Raw genomic sequence first — 21,745 nt, 5'->3', positions numbered from 1 at the left:
AATCTGCCAATTGAAATCTTCTCCATACTCCTTACAGTGAGACCATCAGCACTCTTTAAAATACTACATTGTCACTATCTCTTTTGACCATGCTTGAATTAATATTTTCTGCCTGTTCTGATTTTGGGGTGAGCCATGGTGAACCTATAGAAATCAATCTCACTTTTATTCTCTGCTTTACTTTTTAACTGTTTAGATTATAATACTGATAATATTTCTTATTTGACAGGCAATGTTAGGGTGGTCCATGGTATTCTTCAATATCAAGAGAGCACCTCAAAAATAGAATGACTACTATGAATATGTGTGTGGGGGGTGAAGGAAAAACACCAGCCTTTTTTGAGTAAACCGCAGCAGCAAAGCATGAGTGTCTGCAATAATCTTTGAAAATGTCTCATGCTGTGAATGCACTACCTATCTCTGTCCACTCCATTAATGTTTTCTGTTACTTTTAATGCTTCTTAAAGACTTGGTCTCTAAGCATTCTGCTGTCATATAATTAGTAGTTTCATCACCCCAAAATCGCAAATCCATCTCTGTCAATTAAACTAGGAGCTCTATCTTTCTCCTCACTGGACCAGGCCATTGTTGACCATGATGAAGCTCATTCTCATCAGAAGACATTCAGTACTATACCGAACAAATGCTGTGAATGAAAAGCTAGGAAGCTAGGTAGCCAATCTAACTGATAATTCAGGCTGTGCATTTCAATGCATTGCCTCTAGTTTTCATATTGATGTTACTAGCACTGCTCCATGCTACTAAGGACTTATGGCAGAGGCTAGTTTTCATTACTCCAATCCCAAGGCTTCACAGATGATGAAGCATGGTACATTGTATGGACCTGGATCCCTTAGATTTTCCCTATCAACAGAATAAATCTTGGAGGCAAGACACTCCTTTTTGAACTCAAGGCCAGCTAACAAGTCCCACTTTGAAATTGCTATTTTGATTTCAGTCTCCCTGGGAGCATAAGAAATAGGGAATCATCCTAAACATTGATGTTGACTACAGCCCCTCTTCTAAAAGGCGTACCTGATTTGTAACAACTGCCTTCAGTCTATTTTTCCTTAGAGAGATTGTGTAGATTATGGGTCCTTCACCATAATAAATCAAGGCTATACCATGGACTCATCATTGCAGTGCCATCATTTCTTTGTTGTACTCTCTTTTCCTTGACTGTGCTACATGAGTTGTAGATGCTTCTCTGCATAGAAACAATCAAGGTTCTCTATCCACAGGATTTTATTTCTATTGTTTCATGTTTCCAAGATGAGATAGCACCTTGAGACCAAGTCTCGAGACCTGTTATTTCATCACGCCTTGTAAGTTTCAGATGGAGATGTTTGCATCCATACTTCTACTGCTACATCACAGAGATGGGTTAGTGTAGATTGATTTGAAGGATGCATATTTCCATATCAGTATTTATCTGGATCATAAAAAAACCTGAGGAAACAGTTCTTCCAATTCAAAGTGCTTCCCTTTGATCTTTCAATAGCACCTCAAGTATTTACAAAGTACATGCATATATGGTGGCCTGCTTACCAAGAAACCTAGATATTTGCTTATTCCAGTGATTCATTATTGGTCTCTCTGATGGCAGAAGATGTGTGTATCAATTTCATTATTCAACCTAGATTTCTTAGGTCTATATGATAACTGAAAGTCCCAGCTGACCTTGCAATCCATACATTTTCTAGCACTTCTGCTTAATTCTTGTACAGTCAAGTTTTCTTGGATCTAGCAAGGTAATGAAACTCATTGCTCTTTTCTTTTTTCTTTTTTTATAAATTTTATTAAAAGTTTTACAAAGAACATAAAAACTAATACAAACTTATAAGTATAGATTTTTGTAAGTTCCATTTGAGCTCAACTGCCTACACTCATTCATCATTTCCACCATTGGAGGCACAGCCCCATCTCAGTCAAGGATTTCTGTTTTTCCCATATTTGTAAACATTTTAGTGATTAAGGAAGATATGTTTCCAGGGTATGACTATAAGACAGATATGATCTGTGTGTCAGTGTGAATAAACTTCAGCTTAGAAGGCCTTAAACTTTCAAGATAAGGTTGAAAGGCAAGATAATTCAAGTGGCCAATGATAAATCTACAACCATATTTGAAGTTGTTTTCAGTAAAGAGAGCTGAAGTTGTGGTTAAATATTGAATGTAACCAAATTTTGTTAGGAAGTTTTTGTCTTAACTAGGATACTGTTTTCCCAGTGTTTCTTCTTTCCTCAATCACATAATTCAAAATACTATTGGCGATCCCAAGGCATATTACTGTATATACCTACCTGGTCTGACCTTCTGACTTTTGTTTACTACCACCACTTTGATATCTGGGTTATGTAACACATACTATGTTTGGCTGAAAAGATAATGTAGCATTATCTTTGATGCTACATTAATTGGCCTGGCCTACCTCTGATAAGTGTAGTTTACTAGTTATCCATACATGGGGTGCAGAGACTACAATGAAGAGGAACAGTTTGCTCACTGTAACTGTTTCTTTGACTAGCAGTCTCTGCATTCACACAAATTTCTGCCTTCCCAGTGTTGGTACTTATCTCAGTGAGGTTAATAATAGTCCTTCAGGTATGTACAATGGAAGGAAATGTTTGGGACCTACCCAAATCAGCTCAGCTCTAGAATGTTCTGATGGTATCTGCACAGAAACGGGAAATTCATACATATGAATGCACAGATAACTGCTTGAAGAACCACAGAAACAGGTCGTCAACCTGTTTCTTTTAACTTAAAAAAAACCTGAATGCTTACAAGAGCATTGTGCTCTTTAGACCTTTTCTCTTTCTCCAACACTTCCTGGAATGAACATGTGGCTGTGCAACACTGCATGGCCTTGTCCTTCCAAGAAACTCTGGAGGAAGGAGGTAGCTTCTGTTCTAATTTCCTAGTACTTTATATAGCTCTGAATTTTTGAAAGTTAAGCAAAGCTGGAAGACATAAAGTGGCCACCTCATGGTTTTCAAAAAAAGAAATGCTGTTCATTTTGGTGGCTTTTTAAAGAATTCATACCTTACAAAAAGTTCCAGAGCTGTCCTATTGCATTGAACAAGATATTAAGTAATACAGTCCAATACACACTTTTTCACTGCTTTGAGAGAAGTTATCTGGGATTGAAAATGTAAATTTTAAGAGAGTTTATGAGTGCGTGAACATTGCTTTGGTTATTGTACATGCATAGTTATTTATTTTTAACCACCTTCTGCAACTGGTCAAATAAATAAATTTCCTTGGAGAAGAAAATAAACATTAATCTGTTTTCACCACAAATATCTAAAAGACTCAGAAAATGCCTTTTGTGTTGTAGAACTGTCCATTATGAAGGTGGTGCTGTGTCAATTCATGCTCGTTCTCTTTGGCGACTAGAGACTTTGAGGGTTGCGTAAGTAAACTCTAGCGTATATATTCCATTATGACAACTAATGTCTCCCCTCTGTAAAATGAAGGGTTTTTTCATTGTTACAAAAATCATAGGTATGCTAAAAGGCTTTGATTCCATGGAAATAGTACCAAGATCATAATGTGCAATGGCCTGTTAAGATTTCATTTGAAATTCATTGTAAGCATGTGTGTTGATGTGTATTGCTGCCAAATACTGCCTCTTTCAAAATGTTTTTTGAGGAAATCCTGTGGAAATGAATGCTTATTGGTTGATCACTGAATAAGAGTAACTGTGAGCAAAGGCTGTGTCACACTTCTGTTTGACAAATTACAAGCTAACCGCTCAGATTTTTAGCATCTTCAAATTTGACAAGCCTCAGACTATGATTTGACAGATGTACCTTTGCCTCAAATTCAATTTGGCAGTAATGTGCTATCTCCTACACAAATAATGTGATAAAGGGGTACTTTCTTTTATATCAGAATGTATTCTAGCCACTCAGTGAATTTGCAACATAATTGTTCTTTGCTTTTCTCTCATATATTCTTTTATTGGAAATATTCAGTTAAAAATAATTAAAATGATTATTTGCATTAGTGTTATCTATGTCTTCTCACATACATGAATACCCACTTCTTAAAGAAAGCAAATTAAGATCACTTGTTGGGAGATGATTTTTGCTGTCAATGCATGTAGGTCAAATTGATGTATTATGTAAGGAATGGATATTTATTATGTACCACATTATTGTAAACAGAACTCAGCATTTTGCAGCTCTGTATTGGTAGCATCTGGGAATGTGCTTAACTGAACCTATTATTTGCCTTTTTTGTTCCAAAGATATTGGGGCAGTTGATTATATGAAAAAAATCTGGGAAAATATGTTTCTGTGAACTCAGTTATTACAATATTATAAATATACCATTCAGATATGAATAAAACAGAAGCCACCAAAATATCTCCTGTGTAGACTTTACAGATCTTATTTCTTTCAATTGATTTGGTGGATGCAGATCTGTTTGTCTTCTGATGGCCACATGTGTGGCCACATCTGTTATTTGAGTATGAGATTTAACACAATAAATCTGGTCCCAAAATAATGCACAGTTAAGATTGGCTTTCTGTTGAAATTATCAAGTATTCTTAGCTGGTAAGTAACTTGATGTCTGCTTTAAATGTCTTACATTTGAGATATCACTGAACTGTGATTTCAGCATACCTTTAATTCTAGAAATAAAATTTAAATTCAACAGCAATATGCATATATTTTAGTTGGTGGTTTTTAATCATGTTTCATATTTTCATTTGATACTTAATATTTTAAATTATTTAATAGTGCTAATTTTAATTTTTATTAGGTGGAGTGGAAGTCACATTAGATGGGGACAACCATTCAGGTTAAGACATATAACAACAGGAAAATATTTAAATCTCATGGATGACAAGAGTCTTCTTCTAACAGATAAAGAAAAAGCTGATGTGAAATCTACAGCATTTTGTTTTCGATCTTCCAAGGTAAATAGTTGTAACATAAGTTATTGCTCAATTTAATTTAATTTAATTAATTTAATTTAATTTATTCATTTTAGGCCCCACCCCAGTTCAAACTGACTCTGAGCGTTGTGCAATCAAATCAAACAAAAACAGAAAATGCAATATAATACAATATATTAACAAATGAATAAGAAATGGAATAAAGAACAAGAACAGATGGCATATCCAGCAAACAGCAGCAACACCCCAGAATATATCCAACAGGGGCCCCAACCACTCTAACCCAAGGCTCCTTCAGACCCACATTTATTTATTTATTCGTCAAATTTATATGGCCGCCGATGTCCTGACAAGCAGGAACCACGCCGAGACGAATAAGTCTCTAGTGTTTTGTTACTGCTACAGTAGACAGAAAATCCTACCAAACTGAAGAAGTGCGAGAAAACCCATACAGATAAACCCCAAAAGTCAAGGCGGGTCTGTTCTGTGTCTCTTTGAATGACAGCTCAAATTCTCTCTACTACGCATGCGTTTTCCCCCCTGGATAGGGGCCCCTCCTGCTCACCATCAGTGCTCATGACAGCCCATCTCACAAACAAGTGATTCTGGGTGGTGTACCACAGAGCTAAAAAGCAGTAAATATATCATCATCATCATCTTCATCATCACCTTGTGTATTGGGGGAACCTCATTCCAAAGGGCAGGCTGCATGATAGAGAAGGGTCACTTCCTGGGTCCCAGTAGATGACACTCTTTATTTGAAGGGACCCGGAGTATCAGCCAGGCAGACACAATGGGATATAGGCAGTCCCTCAGATAACCAGGCCCTATGCCAATAATGAAATTATAATTAATCAGTAGTTAATTATAAATAATTAACCTATACTTAAATAGCTTATTTGGTACATACTAGTTTAAGCCAACTTCATAGTAAGATTACTATCCTGGTTTAAGTTTAATATCCAATGTCCTGGTTCAGGTAAATCAAGGAATGGTTAATTAGAGACTTGGGGGTGGGGTTGCTTGTTTCCATTAGGAAGAGAAGAATAAAACCATTTTGTAAGCCAAAATATGATTCTTCAAAATGGGCCAATAACAGGAGCCACTTCTCAGATCTACGTTGCCATAATACAAGGTTGGTAGCCTTGGGCAACCTGTCGGCCTACTGCAGTCCCCCAGCATCCCATGTGTGCCCTTCAGCACCAGCTGCATTTCCTAATGCAAGGAGAGAGAGAGAGATAGCTGAACTGCATCTTATATTGGTAATTGTTTTCTTTGACTTGGTTTGTGTTGCCTTCTCTATTTTTCTTTATTTTACTCTGCTTTGATTTTACCTGAACTGGTAAAGGGTATAAATCTTCAGACTCTCACTTACTGCTCTGGTTCTCCTATTGCACTAAGTTGGTTGGTTTATTTAATGAACGAGAATGGCTTGATTCATACCATATACTACCTAAAACAAACCAAAGCACATTATTGCTGAGTGTGATTTGTGAACTCAGCCACTTTGTTGATGTGCTTTTCCTTAACATGTTGCTTTTTTCCTTTATTCTTTTATATAATATATATTCTACATTTATTGATGACAAATAGCAAGATATGACTACTGAACTCTCTTGCTCACTTGGACATTTCCAAGCAGACACAATAATTTTAAAATAATAGCTTTATTGAGACAATTGGGAGGCCATACAGAGAAAGAAGTACTATGTATAGTAGCACAGAGGACACCTGATTATTAGTGTGTCTTGGAGGGTGAGGGTAATGCCACCCACTTGAAGGAGGCCATGGTGCAATCTGTCTTTAAGAGGTCATCTTTTGATCCCACTGAATTAGACAATTTCCACACAGTATCCAGTCTCTCTTTACTAAGGAAGATTCTGAAGAAGGTGATTGGCTTCATCTACAGACTTTCCTAGAAGTAATGAATTATTTTGATCCCTTTCAGTTAGTATTTAGGCCTGGGCATCTACATGAAACCGCTGGGTGAGATCATCTACATGAAACCGCTGGGTGAGATCATCCGTCACCATGGGATGAGGTATCATCAATATGCTGATGATACCCAGTTATATATCTCCATCCTGGGTGAAGTAAGTGATGTGGTCTCCACCCTTTTCAGGTGCCTGGGGGCTGTGGTGGCCTGGATGGGGAACAACAGGCTTCAACTGAACCCTGGTAAGACAGAATGGCTGTGGATTGATGGCTCCTCGGGTTCCAGGAAGTTGTCATCTTTGGTTCTGGATGGGGTGGCACTGCCCCATTCGGAACCAGTGCGGAACCTGGGGGTCCTCCTGGACTCGCGACTCCTGCTTGAAGAGCAGGTGGCAGTCGTGGCCAGGAGGGCCTTTGCACATCTTCAGGTGGTGCGCCAGCTATGCCCATTCCTGGACTGAGATGCCCTCCGAACAGTCACTCATGCCCTTGTCATCTCCCATATAGACTACTGCAATGCACTCTACATGGGGCTACCCTTGAAGAGTATTCAGAAGCTTCAGCTGGTCCAGAACACGGCTGCACAGACAGTTATTGGGGCTGTAAAATCAGCCCATGTGACACCACTGTTACGCGAGCTGCATTGGGTACCAGTTTGCTTCCGGGTCCAATTCAAGGTGTTGGTTATCACCTTTAAAGCCCTACATGGCATGGGACCAGGGTACCTGAGGGACTGTCTCATCCCCATAACATCAACCCGTCCCACCTGATCAGGCAGGGAGGGCATGCTACGGACCCCATCAGCAAAGAAATTTCATCTAGCGGGGTCCAGGAGGCGAGCCTTCTCTGCAGTGGCGCCTGCCTTTTGGAACATCTTGCCCCCGGAGTTGAGACAGATTTCCTCACTCTCGGACTTCCGGAAGAAACTTAAGACCTGGTTCTGCCGCCTTGCTTGGGAGGGGGAGAGAGATAGCTCCACCTGGGGATGGCTGGCGCCATAGGGCCACTTAGTGATCCATCTCCACTTGGATTTTACGTTTGTTTTTATGTATATTTTTATGTAATTTTTACCTGGCTATGTTTTAATGCTATTTATTGTAAACCGCCCAGAGTCCCCCATTGGGGGAGATGGGCGGTGATATAAATTAAAATAAATAAATAAATAAAAACAGCACTGATTGTTGCGGTGATATAAATTAAAATAAATAAATAAATACATACATACATACATACATACATACAGCACTGATTGTTGAAAAGTCTCTTTATGACCCAACACTTCTTGTTAAAAAGACAATAACTTGGCTGGAAAGAACTATTAGGAAAAAAATATACGGGGAAGCAAGGTGTGATCAGACTCTGGAGCAGATATATAAGCACAGTCCCCAAATCAAAAGCATCAGCTTGAACAACAAAGTGGCATATGGGATGTGGACAGAAGATGGGTTGGAAGTGAATGCATGTTTGAATAGGAAAAAGACTTGTGAGGTCTCAGAATATTTCTTGAAGGGAACCCCTTTCTTGGTGTAATGAGTAAGCAATGCAGTTAAAGCAGCAAAAGTAGGACCAAAATAATGAAAAAAATTGGTAAAGACCTGAAAATGCTGTATATCCTTAATAGTGTATATGAAAGGTGGGGGGGGGGGTCCAAAATAGAATAGATTCAAATTTAGCTGGATGCATTTGAAGTTTATTCTAAGAAATGTGGTAGTCCAAATAAATCAATGCAGGCATATCAAAAGTGTTTTTTCAGCTTAGGATAGAACTTGCGATTGTACAGACGGTGCAGGACTATCCCTACTTGTTGCACATGCAGAGTGGGATCCTCAGATTAAATAAGCTAATTGTCCAAATAAGTAATCATAGAATTGTACAATTGGTTCTGAAAAATATGATTCATGAAACTTTGGAAGATGTTGGAGCTATGTGGATGCCAAAAGTCATTATTGTGGATTTATACTTGCTCTAACAGGACTCAAAGGCAGTTAAATATTCATTAGATCTCAGGGTAGCTTACAATTTAATCTGATAAAACCATGGACTTTCTGCAAATGTTACAAAAGCCTAGAAATAAGAGGAAGAGTGCAATGACACATAATGGTTTTAGATTAAAGGAGTCAGTAATTGTAAACTACTGGGAGTGAGCCATCCTTCTTCTTAACAGTAAAGATTGACGAATTTGCAGGGGAGGAAGAACAGCAGATAAAGCCTTTCTGCAACTTCTCATCAATCCTTTAGGCAAGACAATTACATCTTTGACAATGACTAGTGATGTTTTGCAGAATCTGAACTCCATGAATGAGATTGATAGCACAGTCCCAGAGTCTGTGCTTCCCCCTTTCCAAACACATCAGTATAGGCTGTATAATTGGTAGATAGAAAGGAGGAGCTCATAATGTAAAGTGGTAGTTGGGTGTTGAAGTCCTGTGAACTGTAATTCGGTTCTTCAGGTCTTCCATCCTGTAAATGAGTCCATCTACTTTGCTACTATCTTCTTCTTATCCTTCCTTCCACCTTACCCAGCATTAGAGTCTTTTCCAGAGAGCTAGGTCTTCAGATAATGTGACTGAAGTAGGATAATTTGAGCCTAGTCAAATATTTTTTATGTTACTTCTTTGAAGTCCAACTTCTGCTTCCACAGAGTGTCACAGGGAATACCTTTGCTTTCACTGTTCTGATCTTAAGCTGTGTATAAAGTGGGGAAATAACAGGTTCTGTGAGAAAAATGTACTTGTGTATGATGAAGGATTTTATGAAGTTGTAGGTGGTACTGGATTCTACTAGAATATGCATAGTCCATCTAGGTATCTAGTATAAAGGAATGATTAAATGAAGATTGCATGTCTGAGTTTTACTTAATTTTTGGTTCCCCAGTCTCTGAGCCTTTGGCAATTGATATGGACTCATTTCCCAAAGGGCTAGATCTGGAATGTTTTGGGCAACTGTTTGCAACTGCTCTGTATAAATAAATATGACACAAATATAATACTTCAAAAGGGGAGTTTTAGCAGGGTACTCTTGTGCCAAATATCCAGATTCTCCACAGTATGAACTTAGACTCTGCATGCATTGGTGCAATATTTCTTAGGTAGAAAAGGGAACACTCAATTCACATTGAATGAGGAGGGTTGTATATCTGCTAGGATTCTTACCACATTAGCTGGCAGAGAGGTGCATGTTTGGTGTTGGAAGGCAGCAGCAGAAGCAATACTTGTAGGCCATGTTCTGTTCCACATACTGGGATACTTGGCTCATCATCTGGATTAAGTGTTCCATTTTGGCTGCAGTTCTGATACTGGTACACGGAATTGGTGACTTGCAGTCTTGCTTAATCTTGGGTCAGAATGTGGGCTGCCCTCCTATAGTATTGGGAATAATAATATATACAGAACAAGCTTCCTACAAAATACGGGTATAAAGTACTCTCTCAGCTCTCCATTCTCAAGTAGATTGGTAGCTTTACTGAAGAGAATGAGAATTTCCTTCTACAACAATATTTACTATTTGGCAGCACACAGGAAACCTGTCTGTCTGTCTGTCAGTCAGTCAGTCAGTCAGTCAGTCAGTCAGTCAGTCAGTCAGTCAGTCAGTCAGTCAGTCAGTCAGTCATCTATCTATCAGACCCAAGGTTTGAGTCCTAGGCCTTTTGAGGCCAACAGGAGTTTGGAGCCTTTTTTTTTTTTGCAGCTTTGAAGCTGCCATCTGTTTAATGTTTACCAAATAGCTTTCTCTGCTATGCATATCAAGGCCCTCACTTCAACAGTATCAACCCTTACAAATTCCATCTTTTCTTTAACTCTGGTTGGTGAAGAGTCACACTGATGTGCCCTCTAAGATCTTATAAAATGGATGGAAATATTTATATTTATAATTCGTATTATCGACCTATTGGTTTTCCAGCAGTTGGTCTGTTATTTTTTTCATTGTGACATTAAATAACAATGTACAAGGTTTTTTAATGTTTTTAAAATGTGCTCTCTTTAGATACATATTTATTTATTTAAAGAACTTATATGGTTACCTGTCTCACACAGTGACCCTGGCCAGCTCACAACAACCAATAAAAACAACAATATAAAACAAATCAGAACATTTTCACAAGGCACCAGACCACCCATACTGTGGAACCCCTGACTCAGCCCCATCCTAGCCAATGCTTGGGGGAAGAGCCAAGTCTTCACAGCTCCTCTTATTTATAGGTCCCATATACCTATTTATCAAGAGTAATATGACTAAAATAGACATTAAGTTTTCCTTCCTTCCTTCCTTCCTTCCTTCCTTCCTTCCTTCCTTCCTTCCTTCCTTCCTTCCTTCCTTCCTTCCTTCCTTCCTTCCTTCCTTCCTTGATTATCCACCTGTTTTCTAACATATAACATTAGGTTTAGATAAAGCTCGACTTGTTCAAACTCAAATAACTGCTTGTCATTAAACTTACCAGAAGCTCTGGGGAAAAGATGTATTACTTCAGACTACAATCTTATACCAATTTTTTTGGAATAAACTCCATTGAATTGAATGGGAGTTTCTATTGAATACAGAATTGCATGGCTAGATATTCTTCTGTTTCTTTTTTATGCTTATGTTCCAGCCTTTTCTTCCAGCCTAGTATTCTTCAGTAGGCTAAAACATATCAATTTTAATATAAAGCTCCATACTGCCTCATTTCAGAATTGCATCTTTTTTTTTTTACATTTTAAAAAAGTCTAATAGTGGATAAAATAGTCGTAACATACAATCTGTACTAGCTTTTTGATGGAATAGCAATCTTATTAGCAATCTTATTAGAAAAATGTTGCCAGAGCAAAATGATTTTTTAAAAAAATTCTGTGAGCCTTTCCCTGCAAAGAATATGATAGAATAGAGCTCTATTTTATCACATGTACACAAACAGAAATACAGGTGTTTATGGAATGTGTTATAAAAATGTGCATAGATGTGATGTGGAAAATTGGCTTGTACCTTTGTATTTCTATTTTGCGTGTACTGTACTATATTAACATTATGAATATTTGACAATTTATATAGGAGAACCACAATGCAGGCACAGAATTAGTATTAGTATAGTAACAATAAATGAAAATGCATGCTTGGAGACAGTTGCTTCTTCTTTAAAGATTGCCTGCATCTGGAGAATAAACATACTTAAGTACTATTGAAATTTATAACATGCCACAGGCTAAGCATTATTGTTTGTAATGTTAAGTATGCTTACCATTTTCTGTTAAGGTAAAATCTTTCACCCTTCAAAATGGTTTTGTGGGTAGCAACTAGCATCTTTTTCTTTGTAGGAAAAATTGGATATAGGGATAAGAAAAGAAGTTGATGGCATGGGAACCCCTGAAATAAAGTATGGAGATTCAGTCTGCTTTATACAGCATGTAGACACAGGTTTGTGGCTTACCTACCAGTCAGTGGATGCAAAGTCTGTAAGAATGGGATCTGTGCAGCGCAAGGTAAGGTGTTTAAAACAAGGTTATTGTATTAAGGATAACTTTGGTGTGATCAGGAGATTAGTGCTGAATCTCAGTATTTCAAAGTTTACCCAGAACCCAATTTCAATGTATTTATTTCTCAAACAGCATTAGAGCTATATCTTGGAGTGGTACTGCTTGCTACAGGAGAGTTCAATCCCAGTTCCTCCTCCTCTGATCTCGTCTCCAAAACAGAGAAGTTTTCAGAGGTTACTAGTCTTTTGAACTGGAAGGCCTCTAAGAGTGCACATATATGAATGCACACATGTATACACTGTTTCCTTTTTACTTTCCTTTTATTTTTTACTTGCTCACATGACAAACTTTTCTTTGTATGTAGATTACCCAGCATGCTTTCTGAAATGCAAGTACAGGTAGTCCATGCTTAATGACCACAGTTGGGACTGGCAACTCCATCACTAAGCAGTGTGGTTGTTAAGCGAGACATCATGTGACCATGACTTGTGATTTTACTGCCGGCTTCTCTATTGACTCTGCTTGTTGGAAGCTGGCTGTGAAGTGCAGACATGGCAATCACATGACTGCGGGGATGCTGTGGTGGTTGTAAGTGCGAGGACCGGTCATAAAGTTACTTTCTCAGTGCCATCGTAACTTTGAACAGTCGCTAAACAGGGCAGTTGTTAAGCGAGGGCTACCTGCACCTCATTTATATTGATATAAACATTTTTATAGTTACATGAGGATTTTTTACTAGAGTTCAGCAAAATAATGACTAAAGAAATTCCTCTGATTTCATTTTTCTTAGCACTATGTTTAGCTTGTTTTATAAAATGTATAAATTATATAAACTTGCCTAATTTGCATGTGGAAAAAGGATATTTCCAAAACCACTGAAAAGAACTGAAATTGCAGGAAAAATCTGTTAGCTAAAAAAAAAATGCAAGAGAGTACTTTTGGTAGAAGTAAATAAAAAGAGAAAATTAATCAGTAACGCTACCATCAGAATCCACAGATATATCTAGTTTCCTATAAATATTTTCATGTATAACAGTCTTGTCATAGGAACGTATTGTTCTGAGCTTGGCTCCAATATTCTGTAGCAACTTCCACCAAATTTTCTATAGCTTCTCCTTGATTACTACCACTGTTTTCAAAACAGCATTTAATATGTAACCTCCTATAAAACAAAAAAAGAAGGAAGTCACAAGATACACAATGTCAACTATGGAATTACTTTGGACTCAACAGGAAAAAAGTAATAATTAATAGGAAAAAAAACTTTATTTGAATACAGTATACAATGTACTTGGATCTCTGTAGGCAAAAAAAACAAAACAAAACAAAACTCACCAGGATGATCAAAGAAAATAAACCAATGGACTTTGATTAAAAAAACATAGACTAGGCATTAAAGTGCAGTGACATAATAGTAAAAATGTTTCACAGAAATTGATTTGGAAACATGCAAACCCATATTAATCATACTGGTGAAATAAAACCCAAGAGTTAGCTATTTATTCAGAGAAAAAGAAAGTACTGGTGGGCAAACTGGTTATAAACTTCTGGCAAAAGTACAGGGTTTCAGAACAACAAATACAGAGGTCTTGGTTTCTCTGAGGATGCATTTAAAGGGGGCTTAACAAAAAGTATTCCATGAAAGAAAATCTCAGGAAGGTTCTGGTTTACTTCACTGTAGTAAAGCTGATCACTGAAAAACACAAAAGGTGTCTTGTGAAGGACAAGTAGATACCACTATGCAAAATGAAATCTATCAGAGGGTCTGCTCAGGATACCCTTGTTGTGCATGGTTCCACATATAAGCAGTTCACAAAGACCAAACCTCATTATCTAGGGTAAAGGTTTTAATCACAAATTATGAAATGGTTGTCATTGTTAGCTATACAGTAAATTGCCATTCCACATAGCTCATAATTCATTCTGGATTTACAGCACTACTCTAACTCTTTGATTTAATTTGTGTGTGGGAATGCTTCAGAACTGTACTGTTTTTTGCTATCAAGACTCTGGATTATTTGGCTGGACAATGAATTCATAGTTTAATCAATATAGGATTTGCCTATATTGGCAACATATGGATTTTGTCCATTATTTTCTGTAGTGATATAGCAATGTTTGTTCATCTCAAACAAAACAATGGGTGAAATAACCTTTATACTTTCCAACAGTAAGCTTTGAGGAATGGAGTAGTGATGGAAATCACTATTATATAGCTTACAAAACTGGACTGAGGCATCCAGAGAAATAGAATTAGGATGAGCAAAAGATTCATCAAATATTAGCATGTTTTTCTCCATTTGACTTTTCATTGCAGGCTATCATGCACCATGAAGGCCATATGGATGATGGATTAACGTTGTCCAGATCTCAGCATGAAGAATCACGTACGGCACGAGTAATTCGCAGTACTGTCTTCCTTTTCAACAGGTTCATAAGGTATAAGAGTACTGTTTCTTTCCTGTTATCACTACTGTCTCACTTGTTCTTCTCTCTCATATTTAACATTCTGAAGCCAACAACTTAATAAGGTTATTTAGTAGGAGTGTGCATGAGATTTAGCTGAAATCGATTTTTATTTATCTGGGATGGAGTGGACATGTTTGGATCTTCACAAAGCTCCGTTCTGGATTTGTTTTTCTGGAGCCTGAGATATTTGAATGTTACCATGTCAGCCATACCAAATTATATGAAGACTCATTCTTTGTGTAAAGTACTTTGCTGTCCCAAAACAATAAACATATGCTAAATGTTAAAACAATTGTCTTGAAAGCCCCTGTATCAGTTTTATGTAGCTTTAATATGCTTCTTCCCCTCACAACTTTTTAATTTGCCTGCAAATGTCATTGTGATATTTTGAAAAAGAAAAAAAATATTACAGCTGTTTGTGCTTTTTACATGGAAGACTGGTGCTCCATTTTTTAAAATCACAATCCGGGCATTACATTGTACTGGATTATCTCCAGAGCAACCTGCACTGGATTGGTTTACTTCCAGAGTCCCAGATCGGGTCCAGAATTGGACTGGATGATCTTTACACACCCCTTTTATTTAGCATTGGTTCCTTACTGATACTGAGACACCATGTATTTGTTAATTACCTGGTTTATTTGGGATATTATAACGTCAGCATTAAGGATCAGATTAAAATACATGTCTCATAAGAGTACTTTTACATTAACTTTAGGGGTCTTGATGCTCTCAGCAAGAAAGCAAAGCCTTCCATAGTTGATTTACCCATCGAATCAGTCAGCCTTAGCCTTCAGGATTTAATTGGTTACTTCCATCCACCTGATGAGCACCTAGAGCATGAAGACAAACAGAACCGACTAAGAGCTCTGAAGAATCGACAAAATCTCTTCCAAGAAGAGGTAGCAGTCTTGTTTTCTTTATAGTGAAGGTTGAAACTGTTTCATATCTGCAGCATAAGGTACATGAGATTTTTAAATTCAGAATTTTGTTCAGATGGAGGCAAAACATGTCAGAACAAAAAGCATTTTTGTCTTCTGAAGATTTCACAAGTCTGTGATTTCTTCCCTTGTATTTCTGTTTATAGATCAGTAAATAAGCTACAAGGACAGGTTACAAACAAGCTTTAACTACCATCCAAGTTTCTCATCTTGTCTGGGCTGGAAATGGAGTTAATTTATACTATGATTTGTTGAAACCAAACAAGTCAGTATCATACACTACATGATTCTATCTTGTTTCAGTACCCCATAGTTTAAGCTAAACACTTCGTTCTTTTGGGATTCAATAACAAGCCACAATTAATTAAAACATGACATGGATAATTCCAGTATTTTCAATGCAGACCTGCAGGTAGGAGATGTGAGGTGGGGTGGTGGAGCATGTGAGATCAAACCTCACACACATAGTGCTAAATCATATTTTAGGTCTCATTCTTTCATAATCCTCCAGGAAAACATGAGATATATGAGCTGCCTATAATATGGACCATTCTTCAAAAGATTGTAAATGCAGAATATTAAAATTGTACTAGGTTTGCAAAACATGTAGTTCGATGAGACTGAGTAACCATATGGAGATGGAATTATATAGAAATTAACTGAGTGCTGTTAAGAAGCTAGCTGACAAATATACCTATGAAGAATTGCAGTTTTAAAGATGAATTTTGTCAATGCAGCATGATGCTCTGTTCTTCCTAAGATATGAAGATGATTCTATGACCAGTCCTGCTTATGGGTCAGTGTTTGCCTATGTCTTTTTCTTTTCTTCCTTCTTGGAAGTGTTTGTTTCCACAAAGCTCAGTTCCTTTATTGTGTGCTACCTAAGTGTGAGTATGTATGGGTATATGAAAAGACATATAAAGAAATGCTCAGACTTTTAACACAACTGAGAGAGAGAGGCTTTCTCTGTATGTATTCATTTTATAGAAAATATTGTTTGAGAATTAACACCTCTTTTCTTATAGGGTATGATCAATTTAGTGCTTGAATGTATCGATCGCTTACATGTATACAGTAGTGCAGCTCATTTTGCTGATGTAGCTGGAAAGGAGGCTGGAGAGACTTGGAAATCTATTCTAAATTCATTGTATGAATTATTAGGTAAGATATATGTTTTAGTAATTGAGATTAGTACCATCCAAACATACACAAAGATGTGCTAAAAACCCTGGAATGTTGAAATTTGATTATTTATAAAAGATACATTTTATTGGGTATGGTAAAGATCTTCAGAAGTACAAGTGCACCCTTGGATTAAAATCAAAGGATTTGTTTAGACTGTAGTTTATACAGAAACTGCAAAGTGCTCATATACTTATTTGTGTGTGTATGTGTCTGTGTGTTGATAACAGATAGATTCAAAATATGAAATTGTTTTTCTTTCAGGTGAACTAAATCAGCGGGGCACCTCCCGCTGATAAAAAGAACCTCTGTGGTAAATTCACTGATCCTATCACACTCTCAGATCTTCATTTGATTCCATTATGTATTTGCATTGCATTGCATTGCATTGCATTGCATTGCGTTGCATTGCATTGCATTGCATTGCATAGCATAGCATAGCATAGCATAGCATAGCATAGCATAGATTTTTGTTTCAATCTTTTATTTATTTTTTATTTATTTAACAAATGTATAAGGCTGCCCAACTCACACACGGTGACTCTCGGTGGGTTACAGAATTAAAAACCATAAAAACACAATACACATCCCGTGGTGGCAGCATAGACATTCATATCAGCCACTAAATTGGCTCTGAAGCGACCTAGGATCTCCAGGCCTGCTGACAAAACCACTTCTTCAGGGCCTTCTGGAAAAAGAGCAAGGAGGGGCCAACCTTATCTCTGGGGGAATGATGTTCCAAAGGGAGGGAGCAACAATGGAGAGGCCCTTTTCCTTGGCCCCACTAGATGTCCTTCCCTAACTGAAGGGACCTGCAACATACCCTGCCTCCCTGCTCTGGTGGGCTGGGTAGATGTGACTGGGGAAAGGCGGTCCTGCAAATAACCTGGCCCCAAGCCATATAGGGCTTTAAACGTGATAACCAGCACATTGAATTGGACCCGGAAGCAAATTGGCAACCAATGCAGCTCCCACAAAAGAGGTGACACTTGCACAAATCTAGGCTTGCGCAAAACTGTGCGGGCTGCTGCATTTTGAACCAACTGAAGCTTATGGATACTCTTCAAGGACAGCCCCACGTAGAGCGCACTACAGTAGTCCAAATGGGAGGTGACGAGGGCATGGGTGACTGTGAGAAGGGCTTGCCAGTTTTGCTGAAGAATGTCATAATGAGTAAAGTTTTAAAGCATCTCTATATTCTAGTAAAATAAGTGCTGTAATTTGATATTTAGCTTAAGTATTTTGGATATTAGTGATTCAGTCCTGATCTCTGGAAGCCATAGCTACCCACTGGGCATGCATCAATGTTGCTATGATTTATAAAATTTCAAATACAATTACTGCTTTTCATGGAATATTTTTTTATCTTAATGATGACTTATGCTAGTTTATTAAACCCTAATTTTAAGGTCAAAGTGCTGTATGATGATTTTGGCCAGTGAATGTGAGGATTTCTAAATTAAGAGTTTATCCCTTTATTCTTTCCTAGCGGCTTTGATTAGAGGGAATCGTAAAAACTGTGCTCAGTTCTCCGGATCTCTCGATTGGCTCATTAGTAGACTGGAGAGATTGGAAGCGTCTTCTGGTATGTTTCTTGGCATTATGATGTATATTTGAATCCATCGTTTCTTCTTTCAGAATTTAATATGAATATTTGGTGTAGTATTCATTTAATAATGAACAGTTGGATGTCAACAAACAGGAATTGTTTGGAATTGAAAGGATGTTGACCGTGAATCTGGTAGAAATTTTGCCAAAGGTATTAAAAAGCAATATTAAATGGTGGTTGTTTTGTTTTGTTTTGTTTGCTGCCTGTATAGCTCTGATTCATGTTTGTTTGGGATTTCATGTTGTACACAGAAACTGCATTCTGTGGTCTGATAATTTTTCTTGGCATCTGTTTAATGCATCTCACAGAGTAAAAAAAGTAAAAACTCCCTTGAGCTGGAGAGGTCCTGGATATGCCTGGGTGGTTTTCTTGGCAACAACCCAGAAATTGTTTGTTTTTGTGTTCTTCTGAGTTAGTTTTTTGAATTCCCAGTTTAACGTACAGCCCAGAGATATCCTAGTTACTTTCAAGTACTACGTGGAAAGGAGGGCAGGCACTGAAAATCAAGGAGCACAAAAAGGGAGGGAATGGAGTCCCAAGTGCCAATGAAGAAAAATCTTATTAATTTTGGTCCTTAGTTTCAAGTAATAACAGGTCTGCCCCTGCTTAGTTTTTTCAGTCACCCAAGGTCAAATAAATGTTGCTACCTGCTGTGGCTTCTCAGGTTAGAACTGGAAGGGGGGAGATTAATATAATTATTAACTGAATAACTTATACATTTCTATCACATTGTACAGTAAATACCTATGGATTTTTGATTCTTGTTTCTCTAAGCAACTAAAATGCATTAAGCACTGTGCTTAGATTAAAGGTGAATTGGTTCTTAGTTTATAGACAGTTTAATAACAGATCTTTAAAAGAGTTTAAATGGCAATAATTTAATTCAATAAGGAACAAAACAACAGCTGGCATCTTAGACAAAGTGATGGTGTCTGCCCAGCAAATTAGACTTGCCATTAGTTGCAGCTAGGTGGTGGCAGCTGTTTTTTCAGTTAGTTATAGCTGAACTATAGACTCTATTTTGGATTTGAGGGGGAAAAAAAAACTAAAATCGAGTTGTATTTTAAGCAGAAAGACGTTTAAGGAATATAAAATAAAATTGAGAGTTGCCAGATTGCACCGCAATATAAATGCATTAAATACATACATACATACATACATACTTACCTCTTATCAAAATTTAATACATTATTTGTTTTATGGATATGGGTGATTTCAGCATGTAGTGCATGAGTTGTTCAGGGACTGTTGTAAAGGCTGTGATTTTCTCCATCTTTGATAATATTTACTTTGTTTTAATTTATTTATTAAACAAACCTGTAAGGGCTGTTCATCTACAAGGAGATACTCTGGGTGGTGAAAAAGAATGAAAAACGCAATATAACTAGTACAAAAAAAAAATTAAAAAATGTAATAGTGCCATGGAGAATGTTCCTGTTTGCTGTTGGAAAAATGTAAAAACATCTAATTGCAGAATCCATTTTTCATTTAAATACTTGTTAGAAGCGCCATTTGTTTTTTTTAAAACTTCATTTTACTTGGATAGTCAAAAATAGCATTTATACAAAACAACTTAATATACAAAAGTTCATGTATATTAAGATGATGATGATGATGATGATGATGATGATTTTATGCTATTGAACACCCAGTGACTCTTGGCTGCTGACAGTTAAAAAGCAGGAATAGTATAAAAAAAAACAGAGAAACAAAAAATCATGAGTGGCCCAAGAACAAACATCTGAAGAACAAAAAGTCCATCCAACTGGAGCGCAAGCATCACTTTGCTCCAAGTCCTGGGAGAATAACCAGGTCTTTAATAGTTTCTGAACATCATCTAGATGTGGGAGTTATCTAGAGGGGAGGTGCTGAAACTGATTCTGTTAGGAAGCTTTTCAATAGTCCTTTGTTCTGGTTTTTAAGTTTTCTTATATAATCCAGGTGGATGTTATGATTCAAATTACGTTTAGGATAGTCTGTGTTCTAATCATTCCATTTCACTGCTAGCATGTGCTTTTTATCAAGTGATGCAGGAAATATTTTTGATTTCACAATATTTAAATATTTATCTGAGGTGGATATTTTGTGGTCTAATACCATGCACCAGTTCAGTCTCTATTAGATCTATCAATCACTTGTTCTTGAAGATCAGATGTATCACAAGGGCTAATTTAATTTATTCAATTTAGGCAGTGCCTGACTCCAGAATGACTCTGGGCGGCTTACAATGTAACAAATAGAATAAAATACAATATGAGTAAGGAAAAAAAACCAAGCTAAATAGAAAACAAGTAAAAAATAGAGAACAAAACAAATATGGCCAACAACACAGAAAACATATACACTGCAGCCACCCTAGCCCTAACCCTATATTTCAATATGATTATGTATGATGTCTCTGTGGAACATATTTTGTGAGCAAGGAAATACTTACTGATGTGTATCAGGTTGTAGATTTTTAAGCAATAACATGTCCTCATGATTTGCGGAGGTTACATCCTAGTATACAAACTGGAACATAACTCAACAGGTATTTAATAGCTTCTGGATAATATAAAAAACCCAACTGCTCCTCTACATCCTTCAGAATCTTCTTGATAATTGGTAAAATATTTGATTTACTCCAATTTGTTGTAAACAAAGCAACAGTAGGGAAGCTATGGCAGGAGCTCAAATAATGGAAGAATTTGAGGGCCACCTGAAATTGGGTGCATATAAGTTCTCACTGCAGATTTATCATTATATGTGAAAGCAGCCTATTTTAATTGGCTTTTATGTTATGTACTTTCTTAATTGTGCAATGTAATTTAATGAGAAAACAGCAACTATGTTGTTGTTTTACTTAAACTATTCCTTTCTCTTTCCTCTGCTCAAATAATTACAGAAGAAAAAGGGTTACTATGATTTTCCTTGGATCATTATGACTGTTCTTTATTGTATGGTTTTGAAAGAATATAAACAGTTAAATACTAAAATGGGGGCTTCTGTATTTTTAGGAATTCTTGAAGTTTTACACTGTGTGTTGGTAGAAAGTCCAGAAGCTTTGAATATTATTAAAGAAGGACATATTAAATCAATCATTTGCCTTTTGGACAAACATGGAAGAAACCATAAGGTATGTAAGACAACCATGAATTAATTTGAATAGTCTATGTGATATGTATAAGTTTTATGAGAAGAACGTAGAATTTATTTAAGATAACAAGGAAGAGTCTTTAAATTTTGTTTTAATACAGCAGCTATAGTGACTTAAAA

At 37.0% G+C, this 21,745-nt stretch overlaps 1 protein-coding gene across 1 annotated transcript in view; it reads left to right on the top strand.

Moving 5' to 3' along the window:
- RYR2 (ryanodine receptor 2) overlaps positions 1 to 21,745 on the top strand; it is a 258,198-nt gene that overhangs the window by 42,904 nt on the left and 193,549 nt on the right. The window contains exons 11-18 of the mRNA XM_063292172.1: positions 3,339 to 3,413; positions 4,772 to 4,928; positions 12,131 to 12,295; positions 14,607 to 14,728; positions 15,477 to 15,660; positions 16,725 to 16,860; positions 18,371 to 18,466; positions 21,487 to 21,605. Of these exons, the coding sequence (XP_063148242.1) occupies positions 3,339 to 3,413; positions 4,772 to 4,928; positions 12,131 to 12,295; positions 14,607 to 14,728; positions 15,477 to 15,660; positions 16,725 to 16,860; positions 18,371 to 18,466; positions 21,487 to 21,605 (1,054 nt within the window). The remainder of the gene's footprint in view (positions 1 to 3,338; positions 3,414 to 4,771; positions 4,929 to 12,130; positions 12,296 to 14,606; positions 14,729 to 15,476; positions 15,661 to 16,724; positions 16,861 to 18,370; positions 18,467 to 21,486; positions 21,606 to 21,745) is intronic.

The sequence above is a fragment of the Candoia aspera genome, chromosome 1 (assembly GCF_035149785.1).
Source record: "Candoia aspera isolate rCanAsp1 chromosome 1, rCanAsp1.hap2, whole genome shotgun sequence".
In the NCBI taxonomy this organism is placed as follows: domain Eukaryota; kingdom Metazoa; phylum Chordata; class Lepidosauria; order Squamata; family Boidae; genus Candoia; species Candoia aspera.
The sequence above is the reverse complement of the archived record's forward strand: the minus strand, read 5'-3'. Positions and strand labels throughout refer to the sequence as shown.